The sequence below is a fragment of the Heterodontus francisci genome, chromosome 19, assembly GCF_036365525.1.
Source record: "Heterodontus francisci isolate sHetFra1 chromosome 19, sHetFra1.hap1, whole genome shotgun sequence".
In the NCBI taxonomy this organism is placed as follows: Eukaryota; Metazoa; Chordata; class Chondrichthyes; order Heterodontiformes; family Heterodontidae; genus Heterodontus; species Heterodontus francisci.
The window spans coordinates 71,388,327-71,404,543 of record NC_090389.1 but is presented as its reverse complement, the minus strand read 5'-3'; the positions used below and the strand labels follow the sequence as shown (position 1 = coordinate 71,404,543).

Below are 16,217 nucleotides of genomic sequence, written 5' to 3'. Positions count from 1 at the left end.
AGAATCCTAGGATAAATCCCATCTGGCCCAGGGGACTTATCTATTTTCACACTTTCCAAAATTGCTAACACCTCCTCCTTGTGAACCTCAATCCCATCTAGCCTAGTAGTCTGTATCTCAGTATTCTCCTCGACAACATTTTCTTTCTCTACTGTAAATACTGACGAAAAATATTCATTTAACGCTTCCCCTATCTCCTCTGATTCCACACACAACTTCCCACTACTATCCTTGATTGGCCCTAATCTAACTCTAGTCATTCTTTTATTCCTGATATACCTATAGAAAGCCTTAGGGTTTTCCTTGATCCTATCCGCCAATGACGTCTCGTGTCCTCTCCTCGCTCTTCTAAGCTCTCCCTTTAAATCCTTCCTGGCTAGCTTGTAACTCTCAAGCCCCCTAACTGAGCCTTCACGTCTCATCCTAACATAAGCCTTCTTCTTCCTCTTGACAAGCGCTTCAACTTCTTTAGTAAACCACGGCTCCCTCGCTCGACAACTTCCTCCCTGCCTCATAGGTACATACTTATCAAGGACACGCAGTAGCTGCTCCTTGAATAAGCTCCACATTTCAATTGTGCCCATCCCCTGCAGTTTCCTTCCCCATCCTACGCATCCTAAATCTTGCCTAATCGCATCATAATTTCCTTTCCCCCAGCTATAATTCTTGCCCTGCGGTATATACCTGTCCCTGCCCATCGCTAAGGTAAACCTAACCGAATTGTGATCACTATCACCAAAGTGCTCACCTACATCTAAATCTAACACCTGGCCGGGTTCATTACCCAGTACCAAAACCAATGTGGCATCGCCCCTGGTTGGCCTGTCTACATACTGTGTCAGAAAACCCTCCTGCACACACTGTGACCCATCTAAAGTACTCGAACTATAGTATTTCCAGTCAATATTTGGAAAGTTAAAGTCCCCCATAACAACTACCCTGTTACTCTCGCTCCTGTCGAGAATCATCTTCGCTATCCTTTCCTCTACATCTCTGGAACTATTTGGAGGTCTATAGAAAACTCCCAACAGGGTGACCTCTCCTCTCCTGTTTCTAACCTCGGCCCATACTACCTCAGTAGACGAGTCCTCAAACGTCCTTTCTGCCGCCGTAATACTCTCCTTGATTAACAATGCCACACCCACCCCTCTTTTACCATCTTCTCTGTTCTTACTGAAACATCTAAATCCCGGAACCTGCAACATCCATTCCTGTCCCTTGCTTACAAGGTGTAACTGAGTTATATTACCCTGTTGTGCCTTTGGTAAAAGTCACAGTAACAAGTGTCTGCACCCCGGCCCGAACTCCTGATTTATCCTCCAATTGTCTCTTGAAGTCTTCTATACCTTCTGTCTGTTCGGACCCCCATCTTATACCCTTTACAATGGACTGAATTTTACCAGCCCCTCGACGTCGTGGGTCTTGGTGGGGTGGGGGGGGGGGGGGCCTGCTGGTGGACTTATGGGAGAGGCCTGCCATGACTCACGATGCCGAGAAGGCCCCGCCACATTTTACTGGCGGCAGCGAGGCCTTGGTGCGGCCCCTTGCTGCTCGGCGGCGGGAACTTCATTTAAATAATCAAATTAGTTAAAACAACATGCAAATGAATCTACCTGGTCCTGGCAGCCGTCCCAAGCTGATTTTACGGCCGCCAGCCGCAAAGCGCGTGTCTTCAGAACTCCGTTCAGAGTTCCAAAGCAAGACACTGGTGGGTCGGGGGGAGGACTGAAATTATTAGGGTGGGGAGCGGTAAAAAACACTTCTTATTGGTTGTGGTGATGGTGGGAAGGAGTTGAAGGGCAAATCTTAAGAGGTTGGGGGGAAAGTACGGGTTGGGAATAAAGTCCATTTTGTTGATATTGACCCGAAAACATTGGGGTTGGGTGGGAAAGGGTCTCCAGCATTTATTTATTTTTTATAAACAATGCACCACAATATCACTTTAAATATTAAAATTTTTTCTAAGGGCTTGAAGCCCTTTAAAAATGGCACCAGCACCTGCGCGGTGGTGCCGGACGCTATTGCTGCGGATGGAGCGGCTGCCCCCTCTATGTCATCGGGGGTGGCCGTTTTGCCTCCTCCATTTAAATGAGGCCCCGCTCATAATATCACGGGGGCTTAGCAATGGTGCCAGGGGGCATAATTTTAAGGTGATTGGAGGAAGGTTTCGGGGAGATGTCAGAGGTAGGTTCTTTACACAGAGAGTGGTGGGTGCGTGGAATGCGCTGCCAGCGGTGGTAGTAGAAGCAGATACATTACGGGCATTTAAGCGACTCTTGGATAGGTACATGGATGATAGTAGAATGAAGGGTAGGTAGTTAGTTTGATCTTAGAGTAGGTTAAAGGTTCGGCACAACATCATGGGCCGAAGGGCCTGTACTGTGCTGTACTGTTCTATGTTCTATGTTCTATCCGTGCGGGCATGCTGCCGAGATGCGGCGTGCTCGTAAAATTCAGCCCAATAATTCAAAGCCACTAAATCTCGCTAAACAAATTGACTGGCATCCATTGTCTTACTGTCCAATTATTGGCTTGACTCATGCACGAAGCCCTTGTTTGCTCAGGTTTCGATCTTCTGTCCCTCTTACATCACTTACTTTTGACTGTTAGAGTCATCATCGGAAGCAGTTCTGGCCACAAAGGAATATATCCCAATACTGATGAGTTAAGGTATCTTTGACAGTTGCCAATCCCTGTGAGAAGCAGCCCTTATCTGACTGAGGATAAAAACTTCAATCGTCCCTATTGTTCCTTATCACATTCTATTCAATGCAACTAGTCATTCAGCCGAGGTTCTCATACAAATGACTGGCCCTGCTTGTTTTTCACATTTCTTTACTTTCTGCTAATGACCAACTTCTAAGTTTAGCCAGAGTAGTTCAGTACTTCTCTTTTAATGTCTGGTTTCCCTGTCTACCCAGCTTGCACAACTTCCCTAATGTTTTCTGCATCAGCAAAGCATAACAGTTTCTTAGGTTATATAAAGGTAAAACAAAAATATATATGTGTATATACATATTCTTAGAATTACAGGGTAGCAGTATTCTAACAGATACATTTTCTAATTAAATGTTTATCTCAATAAGCCCAGATATTTTCCTTTACTTTTTTGGTGAACATTTTGCAAAATTACATTGATTTGGAACAAATTAGGGTAAACTTTCCATGTAATCCAAATCTTACCTGCGGTTTTGATCCAGGTGGACAGGGAGGAGGTTTCAAACAATTACCACAGGCACCCTAAATATAAATGATCCACAATAAGCCAGAGGTATGCTCATTTTCCTTAAAAAAAAGTTACCATTTCGAAGCAGATTTTCCTGTTCCTGTGTTTGGCCTTATTGAAGGACTTGTATTCAGTGCATATAGGAAACTTGGATGGGGCGGATTACATGCCTGTAAGGGAGCAGCCTGGCTCTCTGTCCATTTTGGAAAGTCTGGCAGGCTCCCTTACAACCCTGTGATCCCCCTCATCTACCTTTCCTTCTATGGTCCACTATGCCCAGGCACAAGGAGAGGAAAATTCGTAACTGTTTCATGAATCCACTATAGTGCCTGGAGCTGCATGAAAGCTAGGCAAGCAGCGAAAATTACTGATGATTTTGAGCTTGTGAATAAGCCAAAACCCTTTGTCCGTCACCCCCATAAACCTGAGAAGGATAGAAAGTGGGAGAGTGAAAGGAAGGCAAGTAGGCGGGGACAAGAAGGAACAGTTGGGATCGCCCCTGGATCACCTCCTCAGGCTAGAAAGGAAGGTGCTCAGAGTAGGAGTGAGGTTCGCAAGCCGAAGTGTTATCATTACCACATAACAGGTCACCTTTGTTCAAAATTCTGGAAATTGAGAGGTAAACCCATAGGACATGTTGGGGTACACAAAGCTAATGCAGAGAAAAGAGCTCTGACTGAGAGTACAGCATACCAGGCTATAGCTTTAACAGTGGCTGTAAAACCAGATACAAAAACTAAGGTGAGTGTAGAGGTGAAGAATAAGATACCCAAAAGTTATAATGAATTTCTGTCAAAGGGGAAAATAACTCCATATCCGTTAAGTGAGGCAGGAAAACCTATCATTATACTCAGGGATAGTGGAGCAACCCAAACACACTTGCTGGGGAAAGGTATAACATTTCCACCAGACAGCGCCCTGAACACTAAAGTTTTAGTTACTGGAATTAGCGGGGAGTATATACCCGTACCTTTATATAAAGTACGCCTAGAGAGTGACTTAATATCTGGGATGGTAACTGTAAGTGTTGTCCACAGTTTGCCAGTAGAGGGAATTGATCTACTCCTAGGAAATGATTTGGCCGATCAAAAATATCAGTTTCTCTTATAATTACAGAGGAACCAAGTGAAGTTAAAAAAATTGAACAATTACAGGAACAAGTTCCGGGAATATTTCCTGCGTGTGTCGTCACCCGAGCAATGGCTAAACAGGTTCCATTGTCAGAGGTAAAAGTGGCACCACAAACAGATAGCCGAGTATCTGAAACCTTATTTAGGGATTTAGATAATACAAATCTGTACTGAGTGTGAAGAAGGAAGTTTGGTAAGTGAGTGAATTTTAAGGGTTAATCGCTCACGACTAGTTTTTGTTTTGTTTTATTTACATCTAGCAATTAATTGAAATTTCTGTTTCAGTTAAGAGGTAAGTTAGGTTTCTTGCAGTTTTAAACAGTTGTATATGAACACTCTGAGAGTATTTGTAGCTAGTTAATTAGGTAGGTAGCTTAAACTGGTTTCTGAGCTCTAGATGAGCTCTAGCAGAGCTGACACAGCATTGTTTTCAGAGTATAAATTCAGGGGACTCTCAGTGCTGCTTGTCTGCATTGAGTGCTGCTGGAGAGCACAGAGTGTTAAGAAAGGAGTTTGGTAATTGAGGGAGTTCGGTAAGGAGGGGCACTATAAATTAAGAAGGAAATAAATTTGAGTGCACAGAGTGTAAAGTGGGAGTTTGGTTCATGAGTGAGGGGCTCCTTTTTTTCTTTTTTCTACCTTTTTTCAGCCTCCAGCAGCTGCCTCTCTTTTCGGTACAGGGGAAGAAGTTGATTGGTGAGTAACTGGTAAGTTATTTTACTTCTCACTGTAGTAAAATGTTTTTGAAGTTACGGTATGGCAGGTCAGCTCGGCGCAGTATGTGGAAAGTCATGGATGCACCACGTATCCTAGATGAACACATCTGCAGGAAGTGTCACCGGCTGCAGAAGCTTGAGCTCCGGGTTTCGGAACTCGAGCGACGGTTGGAGTCACTGTTGTGCATCTGCAAGGCAGAGGACTATGTGGATAGCACATTTAGGGAGGTGGTCACACTGCAGGTTAGGAGCATGCAGGCAGAAAGGGAATGGGTGACCACCAGGCAGTGTAAGAGAACCAGGCAGGCAGTGCAGGAGTCCCCCGAGTCTATCTTGCTTGCTAATCGGTTTTCCATTTTGGATACTGGTGAGAGCAATGGTTCCTCGGGGGAGTGCAGCCACAGCAAAGTCCATGGCACCACAGGTGGCTCACCCGCACAGGAGGGGAGGAAGAAGAGTGGAAGAGCAATTGTAATAGGGGATTTGATAGTCAGGGGATCAGGCAGGCATTTCTGTGGCAGTAAATGTGACGCCAGGATGGTGTGTTGCCTCTCTGGTGCCAGGGTCAAGGATGCCATGGAGTGGCTGCAGGACATCCTTCTGGGGGAGGGTGAACAGCCAGAGGTCGTGGTCCACATTGGTACCAATGACATAGGTAGGAAGAGGGATGAGGTCTTGAAAGCAGAGCTTAGGGAGTTTGGAAGGAAATTAAAAAGCGGGACCTCCAAAGCAGGAATCTCAGGATTATTCCCAGTGCCACGTGCTCGTGAGCATAGGAACAGGAGGATTGATTGATTGAACACGTGGCTGGAGAATTGGTGTCGGACGGAGGGCATCAGATTTCTGAGGCATTGGGAACAGTTCTCAGGCAGGTGGGAACTGTACAAGATGGACGGGCTACACTTTAACAGGACTGAAACTAACGTCCTCATCGGGAGATTTGCTAGTGCTGTTGGGGAGGGTTTAAACTAGCTTGTCAGGGGAATGGGAACCTGAGGCGTCGCTCAAATTAGAAGGAAGTAAAGCTGGTAACAGGAGGTAGAAAAGTAGCAAGTGACATGAGAAGGCGAGCAAAACAAAGGCGAGCATCAACTTGGCTTAGAATGCAGAATAATGTTAAGAAGACAAGGTTAAAGGCAATCTACCTGAATGAACGCAGCATTAGCAACAAAGTAAATGATTTAAAGGCCCAAATAGAGGTAAATGGGTATGATCTAATTGCCATAACGGAAACGTGGCTACAGGATGACCAAGACTGGGAACTGAATATTCAAGGATATTCGACATTTAGGAGGACAGGTAAAAAGGAAAAGGAGGTGGTGTTGCGCTGATAATAAGGGATGGGATCAGTACATTAGTAAGGGAGGATCTCAGATCTGAAGAACAAAATGTAGAATCGGTTTGGGTGGAGCTAAGAAACAGCAAGGGGCAGCAAACATTGGTAGATGTTCTTTATAGGCTACCAAAGAGTAATGTTAGTGTCAGGCATGGCATTAATCAGGAGATTAGAAAAGCGTGTAGCATGAGTAATACAGTAATCATGGGTGACTTCAATCTGCATATAGAATCATAGAGTTGTACAGCACAGAAACAGGCCCTTCGGCCCACCGTGTCCGTACCCGCCATCAAGCCTATCTATTCTAATCCCATTTTCCAGCACTTGGCCAGTAGCCTTGTATGCTATGGAATTTCAAGTGTTCATCTAAATACTTTTTAAATGTTGTGAGGGTTCCTGCCTCTACCACCCCTACAGGCAGCGTGTTCCAGATTACAACCACCCTCTGGGTGAAAAAATATTTCCTCAAATCCCTTCTAAACCTCCTGCCCCTTACCTTAAACCTAGGCTCCCTGGTTAATGACACCTCCGCTAAGGGAAAATGTTTCTTCATATCTACCCTATCTGTGCCCCTCATAATTTTGTATACCTCAATCAGGTCCCCCCTCAGCTTACTCTGCTCTAAGGAAAATAACCCAAGCCTATCTCGTCTCTTTTCATAGCTGAAATGCTCCAGTCCAGGCAACATCCTGGTGAATCTCCTCTGCACCCTCTCCAGTGCAATCACATCCTTCCTATAGTGTGGTGACCAGAACTGTACACAGTACTCCAGCTATGGCCTAACTAGCATTTTATACAGCTCCATCATAACCTCCCTGCTCTTATATTCTATGCCTCGGCTAATAAAGGCAAGTATCCCATGTGCCTTCCTAACCACCTTATCTACCTGTGCTGCTGCCTTCAGTGATCTACAGACAAGTATACCAAGGTCCCTCTGACCCTCTGTACTTCCTATGGTCCTACTATCCATTGTATATTCCCTTGACTTGTTAGTCCTCCCAAAATGCATCACCTGACACTTCTCAGGATTAAATTCCATTTGCCACTGCTCTGCCCATCTTACCAACCCATCTATATCGTCCTGTAACCGAAGGCTTTCCTCCTCACTATTTACAACACCACCAATTTTCGTGTCATCTGCGAACTTACTGATCATACCTTCTATATTCCCGTCTAAATCATTAATGTACACTACAAACAGCAAGGGTCCCAGCACTGATCACTGCAGTACGCCACTGACCACAGGCTTCCAATAGCAAAAACAACCCTCGACCAACACCCTGTGCCTCCTGCCACTAAGCCAATTTTAGATCCAATTAACCAAATTGCCCTGGATCCCATGGGCTCTTACCTTCTTGACCAATCTCCCATGCAGGACCTTATCAAAAGCCTTACTGAAGTCCATGTAGACTACATCAACTGCTTTACCCTCATTTACACAACTAGTCACCTCCTCGAAAAATTCAATCAAATTGTTAGACATAATTTCCCCCTGACAAAGCCATGCTGACTATCCTTGAATAATCCCTGCTCTCCAAGTGGAGATTAATCCTGTCCCTCAGAATTATTTCCAATAGTTTCCCTACCACTGATGTTAGACTCACTGGCCTGTAATTACCTGGTTTATTCCCGCTACCCTTCTTGAATAATGGTACCACATTCGCTGTCCTCCAGTCCTCTGGCACCTCTCCCGTGGCCAGAGAGGATCTGAAAATTTGAGGAACAGATGTGCAGAGTATTTCTTAAATGGTAAGAGATTAGAAAGTGTAGATTTATCCACTTTTAAGCCCATTAAAACTGCTAATACCTCCTCCCTTTCAATGTTAATTTGTTCAAGTATATCACAATCCCCCTCCCTGATCTCTACACCTACATTGTCCTTCTCCATAGTGAACACAGTTGAAAAATAATCATTTAAAACCTCATCTATGTCCTCCGGCTCCACACACAGACTGCCACTTTGGTCCTTAATGGGCCCTATTCTTTCCCCAGTTATCCTCTTGTCCTTAATATACTTATAAAACGCCTTGGGATTTTCCTTTATCTTGCCCAGCAGTGTTTTGTCATGCCCCCCCTTCGTTCTCCTAATTACTTTTTTAAGTACCCCCTTACACTTTCTATACTCCTCTAGGGCCTCTGCTGTTTTCAGCGTTCTGAATCTGCCTTAAGTCTCCTTTTTTTCCTTATCCAATCCTCTATATCTCTTGACATCCAGGGTTCCCTGGACTTATTGGTCCTACCCTTCACCTTTACGGGAACATGTTGGCCCTGAACTCTCACTATTTTCTTTTTGAATGACTCCCACTCGTCTGATGTAGACTTTCCTACAAGTAGCTGCTACCAGTTCACTTTGGCCAGATCCTGTTTTGTCATATTGAAATCGGCCTTCCCCCAATTCAGTACTTTTATTTCCGGCCCAGTGTAGACTGGGTAAACCTAATGAGCACTAATGCTGTGGAGGATGAGTTTCTGGAGTGTGTTAGGGATGTTTTTCTAGAGCAGTATGTTTAGGAACCAACTGGAGAACAGGCCATTTTAGATCTAGTATTATGTAATGAGAAAGGGCTAATTAATAATCTAGTTGTAAAAGAACCTTTAGGGATGTGTAACCATAATCTGATAGAATTTTATATTATGTTTGAAAGTGAGGTAGTTCAATCTGAAGCCAGGGAGTTAAATTTGAACAAAGGAAATTATGAAGGTATGAGGGGCAAATTGGCTGAGGTGGATTGGGAAAATACATTAAAAGCTATGATAGTACCTCGGCATTGGATAATCTTTAGGAAATATTACATAGTTTACAACGACTATACATTCCTTCAAGGTACAAAAACCTCACAAGTAAAGGCAGTCAACCATGGCTAACAAAGGAAGTTAAAGATTGTATAAGATTAATAGAAAAGGCCTAAAGGTGCCAGAAATAGTATTAAACCTGAGGATTGGGAGGATCTCAGAATACAGCAAAGGAGGGTGAAAAAACTGATAAAGAAAGGGAGAATAGAATATGAATGTAAGCTCGCAAAAAATATAAAATCGGACTGTAAAAGCTTCTATAGGTACGTAAAAAGGAAACATTTGGCTAAGACAAATGTGGGTCCATTAGAGGCAGAGTCAGGAAAATTTATAATGGGGAATAGAGAAATGGCAGAGAAGCTAAATGATTACTTTGTGTTTGTCTTCACTGAGGAAGATACAAGAAATCTCCCAGAATTAGAGATCCAAGGGATTCGGGGGAATGAGGAATTGAAGGAAATTAGTATAGTAAGAAGGTTGTATTGGAGAAATTAATGGGGCTGAAGGTTGATAAGCACCCACGACCTGATATTTTACATCCCAGAGTTTTGAAAGAGGTAGCCATGGAGATAATGGATGCATTGGTGATCTTTCAAAATGCTATAGATTCTGCAGCGGTTCCTGCAGATTGGAAGGTTGCAAATGTCACCCCACTATTTAAGAAGGGAGGAAGAGAGAAAACAGGGAACTACAGACCTGTTAGCCTTACACCAGTCGTTGGGAAAATGCTAGAATCTATTCTAAAGGATGTGATAAATGGACACTTGGATAATAATGATCTGATTGGACATCGTCAACATGGATTTATGAATTTATGAACCTGTTGGAGCTTTTTGAGTATGTTACTAACCAAATTGATAAAGGGGAGTCGGTGGACATGGTATACTTGGATTTTCAGAAGGCTTTTGATAAAGTCCCCCACAGGAGGTTGGTTAGCAAAATTAAAGCACATGGCATAGGAGGTAATATACTGGCATGGATTAAGGGTTGGTTAACAAGCAGAAAGCAGAGAGTAGGAATAAACGAGCCAGTTTCGCATTGGCAGGCTATAACTAGTGGGGTACCAGAAGGATCAGTGCTTGGGCCCCAGCTGTTCACAATATATATCAATGTTTTGGATTTGGGGACCAACTGTTGTATTTCCAAGTTCGTGGATGACATAAAACTAGGTGGGAATGTGTGTTGTGAGGAAGATGCAAAGTGGCTTCAAGGGGATTTGGACAGATATAGTGAGTTGGCAAGAACGTGGCAGATGGAATATAATATGGAAAATTGTGAAGTTATCCACTTTGGTAGGAGGAACAGATGTGCAGAGTATTTCTTAAATGGTAAGAGATTAGAAAGTGTAGATGTACAAAGGGACCTGGGTGTCCTTGTCAATAAGTCACTGAAAGCGAACATGCAGGTAGGTGCAGCAAGCAATTAAGAAGGCTAATGGTATGTTAGCCTTTATCACAAGAGGATTTGAGTACAACAGTAGTGAAATTTTGCTTCAATTGTATAGAACCTTGGTTAGACTGCACCTGGCGTACTGTGGAGGAATACTAGGAGGAATATTATTGCCATAGAGGGAGTGCAACAAAGTTCACCAGACTTGTTCCCGGAATGGCAGGACTGTCCTATGAAGAGAGATTGAGGAAACTGGGCCTGTAATTCTTGAGAGTTTAGAAGAATGAGAGGTGATCTCATTGAAACCTACAAAATACTTAAAGGGATAGACAGGGTAGATGCAGGTAAGATGTTTCCCTGGTTGGAGAGTCTAGAACCAAGGGACACAATTTCAAATTAAGGGGGAAGCCACTTAGGACACAGATGAAGAGAAATTTCTTTACTCAGAGTGTTGTGAATCTTTGGAATCCTCTACGCAAGAGGGCTGTGGAAGCTCAGTCATTGAGTAAGTTTAAAGCAGAGATGGACAGATTTCTAAATATAAATGACATAAGGGGATAGGAACATAGGAGAAGGAGTAGGCCATTCAGCCCATCGAGCCTGCCACACCATTCAATATGATCATGGCTGATAATCCACTTCAATGCCTTTTTCCCTGACTATCCTTATATCCTCTTATGTTGAGAGGATAGTGTGGGAAAAAGGCACTGAAGTGTAAGATCAGCCATGATCATATTGAATGGTGGGGCAGGCTCGATGGGCTGAATGGCCTACTCCTGCTCCTATGTTCCTATGAGATGTTTAACAGATCTTCTAGAATTGCAGCACAGCAAGCTGATCCAGAGATAAACCGAATAGCACAGACGGCTCTGACAGAAGCTGTCAGAAGGCGAAAGGAGTTCCAGAAGGCTATTATATAGAAAACGGGGTTTAAAGGAGGAAATGAAGACTGCCTCATAGACCTGCGGACAAAGACTGGACAGTTGTTGAACAGATAGTGGTACCACTTAAATATCGCCAGGCATTATTAAGGTTAACACGTGACATCCTTTTGCAAGACATAGGTGGATTCAGAAGACTAAATCACATATAAGCCAACATTATTACTGGCCAGGCCTTACAAAGGATGTAAGACAATTTTGTAGGACATGCCCTACATGCCAAATGGTAGGAAAACCGCAACCTACCATAAAACTGGCACCACTAGTTCCCGTGATTGAGGAACCATTTAGCAGGGTATTGGTAGACTGTGTTAGAACCGTGCCAAAAACAAAAGCGGAACATCAATACAAACTTACTTTCATAGATACGGCTACTCGATTTCCAGAGGCCATTCCTATGAGGTCAATTACTGCTAAAATAGTAGCAGAAAAGTCAACCCAATTCTTTATGAGATATGGATTACCACTTGAAGTTCAATCAGATCAAAGTTCTAATTTCATGTCTAAGATATTTCAAGAAGTCATGGGCAATTTGGATATTAGACATTTGAAATCTTCAGCATATCACGCACAGTCACAGGGAACTTTAGAGAGGTACCACCAAACTCTCCAAACAATGATTAGAAGAGAGAAAGGTATTAATATGGGAAATGTTAAACAGACCATGACAGGAAGGGACAGAGCGTACAAATCTAAGAGTAAATCAACAGAGAAGGCTAGAGGTTACAAAAATAATAAAAGGCCAAAACTAAAGGCTTTGTGTCTGAATGCACATAACATTCACAACAAAACAGATGAACTGAGAACACAAATAGAAATAAATAAGTTTGACCTGCTAGCCATTACAGAGACATGGCTGCAGGACGACATAGATTGGGATCTGAATATTGAAGGTTACATGGTATTTAGGAAGGACAGGAAGCTAGGAAAAGGTGGGGGGGGGGGGGGTGTGGGGGTAGCTCTGTTAATTATTGATGGTATTAGTGCAATAGAGAGGGATGACCTAAGTTCAGGAGACCAGGATATAGAAGCAGTTTGGGTAGAGATGAGAAATCATTAAGGCGAGAAGTCACTTGTGGGAGTGGTGTACAGGCCACCTAACATTAACCACACTGTAGGACGGGGTATAAAGGAAGAAATAATGGCAACTTGTCAGAAAAGTACAGCAATAATTATGGGGGATTTCTAATCTACATAGTGACTGGAAACATCAGATGGGCAGAGACAGCCTAGATGAGGAGTACATAGAATGTTTTCGGGATAATTTCTTGGAACAATACATTCTGGAGCCAACCAGAGAGCAGGCTATACCAGAACCTGGTACTATGCAACGAGATAGGATTAATTAATGACCTCATAGTTAAGGCACCCCTAGGTAGTAGCAATCATAATATGATTGAATTTTACATTCAGTTTGAGGGAGAGAAGAGTGGGTCCAAGACTAGTATTTTAAACTTAAATAAGGGCAATTATGAGGGCATGAAAACAGAGCTAGCTAAAGTGAACTGGCAAATTAGGTTAAGGGATAGGTCAACAGAGATGCAGGCAGACATTTAAGGGGATATTTCAGAATACACAGAATAGATACATTTCAATGAGAAAGAAAAATTCCAAAGGTGGGACCCGCCATCGGTGGTTAACTAAAACAGTTAAACATAGTACCAAACTTAAAGAAAAAGCCTATAATTGCGCAAAGATGGGTGGCAGGTCAGAAGATTGAAGGAAGGTAAAATTAGAGTGTTAGAGAAAGTTGGCTAGAAATATAAAGGCAGATAGTAAGAGTTTCTATGGATATTTAAAAAAGAAAAGTTAACGAAGTGAGCGTTGGTCCTATAGAAAGTGAGTCTGGGGAATTAATAATGGATAATAAGGAGATGGCAGATAAATTGAATAGATATTTTGCATTGGTCTTCCCTATTGAGGATACAAGTAACATCCCAGTATTAGCTGTAAGTCAGGAAATGAAAGGGAGGAACTCAAGAAAATTACAATCACCAGGGAACTGGTACTGAACAAATTGTTGGAGCTGCGGGCTGACAAGTCCCCGGGTCCTGATGGACTTCATCCTAGGGTCTTAAAAGAAGTGGCTGGTGAGATAGTTGATGTGTTAGTTTTAATTTTCCAAAATTCCCTAGATTTCGGGAAGGTTCTGTTAGATTGGAAAATAGCAAATGTAATTCCATTATTCAAAAAGGGAGGGAGACAGAATGCAAGCTAACTGGCATGTAGTTTCCTAACATCTGTCTTAGGGAAAATGTTAGAAGCTATTATTAAAGACATTATAGCAAGGCATTTTGAAAAATTCACGGTAATCAGGCAGAGTCAACATGGCTTTGTGAAAGGGAAATCATGTTTACCCAATTTATTGGAGTTCTTTGAGGGAATTACATGTGCTGTGGATAAAGGGGAACCGGTGGATTTAGATTTCCAGACGGCATTTGATAAGGTGCCACATCAAAGGTTATTGCAGAAAATAAAAGCTCATGGTGTAGGGGGTAACATATTGGTATGGACAGAAGATTGGCTAGCAAATAGGAAATAGAGAGTAGGCATAAATGGCTCATTTTCTGATTGGCAAGATGCAACAAGTGGTGTGCCACAGGGATCAGTGCTGGGGGCCTCAACTTTTTACCCTTTATATAAATGACTTAGATGAAGGGACCGAAGGTATGGTTGCTAAATTTGCTGATGACACAAAGATAGGTCAGAAAGTAACTTGTGAAGAGGACATAAGGGGACTAGAAAGGGATATAGATAGGTTAAGTGAGTGGGCAAAGACCTGGCAAATGGAGTTATAATGTGGGAAAGTGGGAAATTGTCCACTTTGACAGGAAGAATAAAAAATAAGCATATTATCTAAATGGTGAGAGATTGCAGAGCTCTGAGATGCAGAGGGATCTGGGTGTCCTAGTGCACGAATCACAAAAAGTTAGTATGCAGGTACAGCACGTAATCAGAAAAAATAATAGAATGTTATCATTTATCGCGAGGGGAATTAAGTACAAAAGTAGGAAGGTCATGCTTCGGTTATACAGGGCATTGGTGAATACTGTGTACAGTACTGGTCTCCTTATTTAAGGAAGGATGTAAATGCTTTGGAGGCAGTGCAGAGAAGGTTTACTGGACTAATACCTGGAATGGGCGGACAGTCTTATGAGGAAAGATTGGACAGGCCAGGCTTGTATCCGCTGGAATTTAGAAGAGTAAGAGGTGACTTGATTGAAACATATAAGGTCCTGAGGGGTCTTGACAGGGTGGATGTGGAAAGGATGTTTTCCCTTGTGGGAGAATCTAGAACTAGGGGTCACTGTTTAAAAATAAGGGGTTGTACATTTAAGACAGAGATGAGGAGAAATTTTTTCTCTCAGAGGGTCGCAAGTCTTTGGAATTCTCTTCCTCAAAATGCGGTGGAAGCAGAATCTTTGAATATTTTTAAGGCAGAGGTAGATAGATTCTTGATAAGCAAGGGGATGCAAGGTTATCGGAGGTGGGTGAAAATGTGGAGTAATCATTTCAGCCATTAACTTATTGAATGGCGGAGCAGGCTAGAAGGGCCGAGTGGCCTACTCCTGCTCCAAATTAGTATGTTCGTATGTTCGCAACATACTGTCATAAATATCCACATGACTGGGTTGAAGGACTAGGCTTTCTTTTATTTGCCACCAAAGACTAACTGAATGAGTCTACAGGCTTCAGTCCTTCCGAACTGGTTTACAGACATGAAGTAAGAGGTCCTCTAAAACTCATCAAAGACAGATTCTTAGAACAAAGATTCTAGATTATGTATCTGTGTTCCGAGAAAGGTGCACGAAAGCTTGTGGTGAGGCTCAGGAACACCTTAAAGCATCCCAAGCCAATATGAAAAAATGGGCAAACAAGAATGCAAAGACCCGCAATTTTCAACCAGGGGATGAAGTATTGGTGTTGTTACCGTTACAGGGAGAACAATTAAAAGTACGATTCAGTGGCCCATATAAAGTGATTAAAAGAGTGGGTAAGGTAGGTTACTTGATTGACACCCAGATTGCCAGAAGAAGAACCGGTTGTGTCACATCAATATGTTAAAGCAATATTATCACAGGGAGGAGGATAAGCCAGTACAGCTATGTCAGGTAATTGGGACTGTTGAGAAGGAAAAGGATAGTGAGGATGAGGCCGAAGGAGGCCTAGACAATTGAACCTCCAACTATCAGGTTAGTGAACACAGAATGGCTAAGAAAATTGGACAACATGCTTTTACACTTGGAAGCAAAATGACGTGAAGACCTAACCAGGCTTTTCACAACGTTTAAAAGAGTCTGTAGGGATAATTCAGGATGTAAAACCTTAGCCACACATGATGTGGATATAGGGAAATCCGTTTCTTTAAAGCAATATCCTTACCGCTTAAGTCCAGACAAACAAGCCCAAGTAAAAGCCAAAATCCAATACATGCTGGAAAACAAGTTGATTGAACCTAGTCAAAGGAGCTGGAGTTCACCAATAGTTCTAGTACCTAAACCTGATGGGTCAACCCAGTTTTGGAAAGAGTACAGAGAAGTCAATGTGGTAACGAAGGCAGACTCCTACCCAATTCCTTGTTTAGAAGACTGTATTGACAGAGTGGGCAGTGCTAGGCTTCTTACCAAGATTGACTTGTTGAAGGGACACTGGCAGGTTCCTCTGACTCCTCGAGCCAAAAGGATA

The 16,217-nt window shown here is 42.8% G+C and overlaps 1 protein-coding gene across 1 annotated transcript in view; it reads right to left on the bottom strand.

The window, feature by feature from the left end:
* LOC137380165 (stabilin-1-like) overlaps nucleotides 1-16,217 on the bottom strand; it is a 257,422-nt gene that overhangs the window by 44,586 nt on the left and 196,619 nt on the right. The window contains exon 54 of the mRNA XM_068051908.1: nucleotides 3,184-3,240. Within this exon, the coding sequence (XP_067908009.1) occupies nucleotides 3,184-3,240 (57 nt within the window). The remainder of the gene's footprint in view (nucleotides 1-3,183; nucleotides 3,241-16,217) is intronic.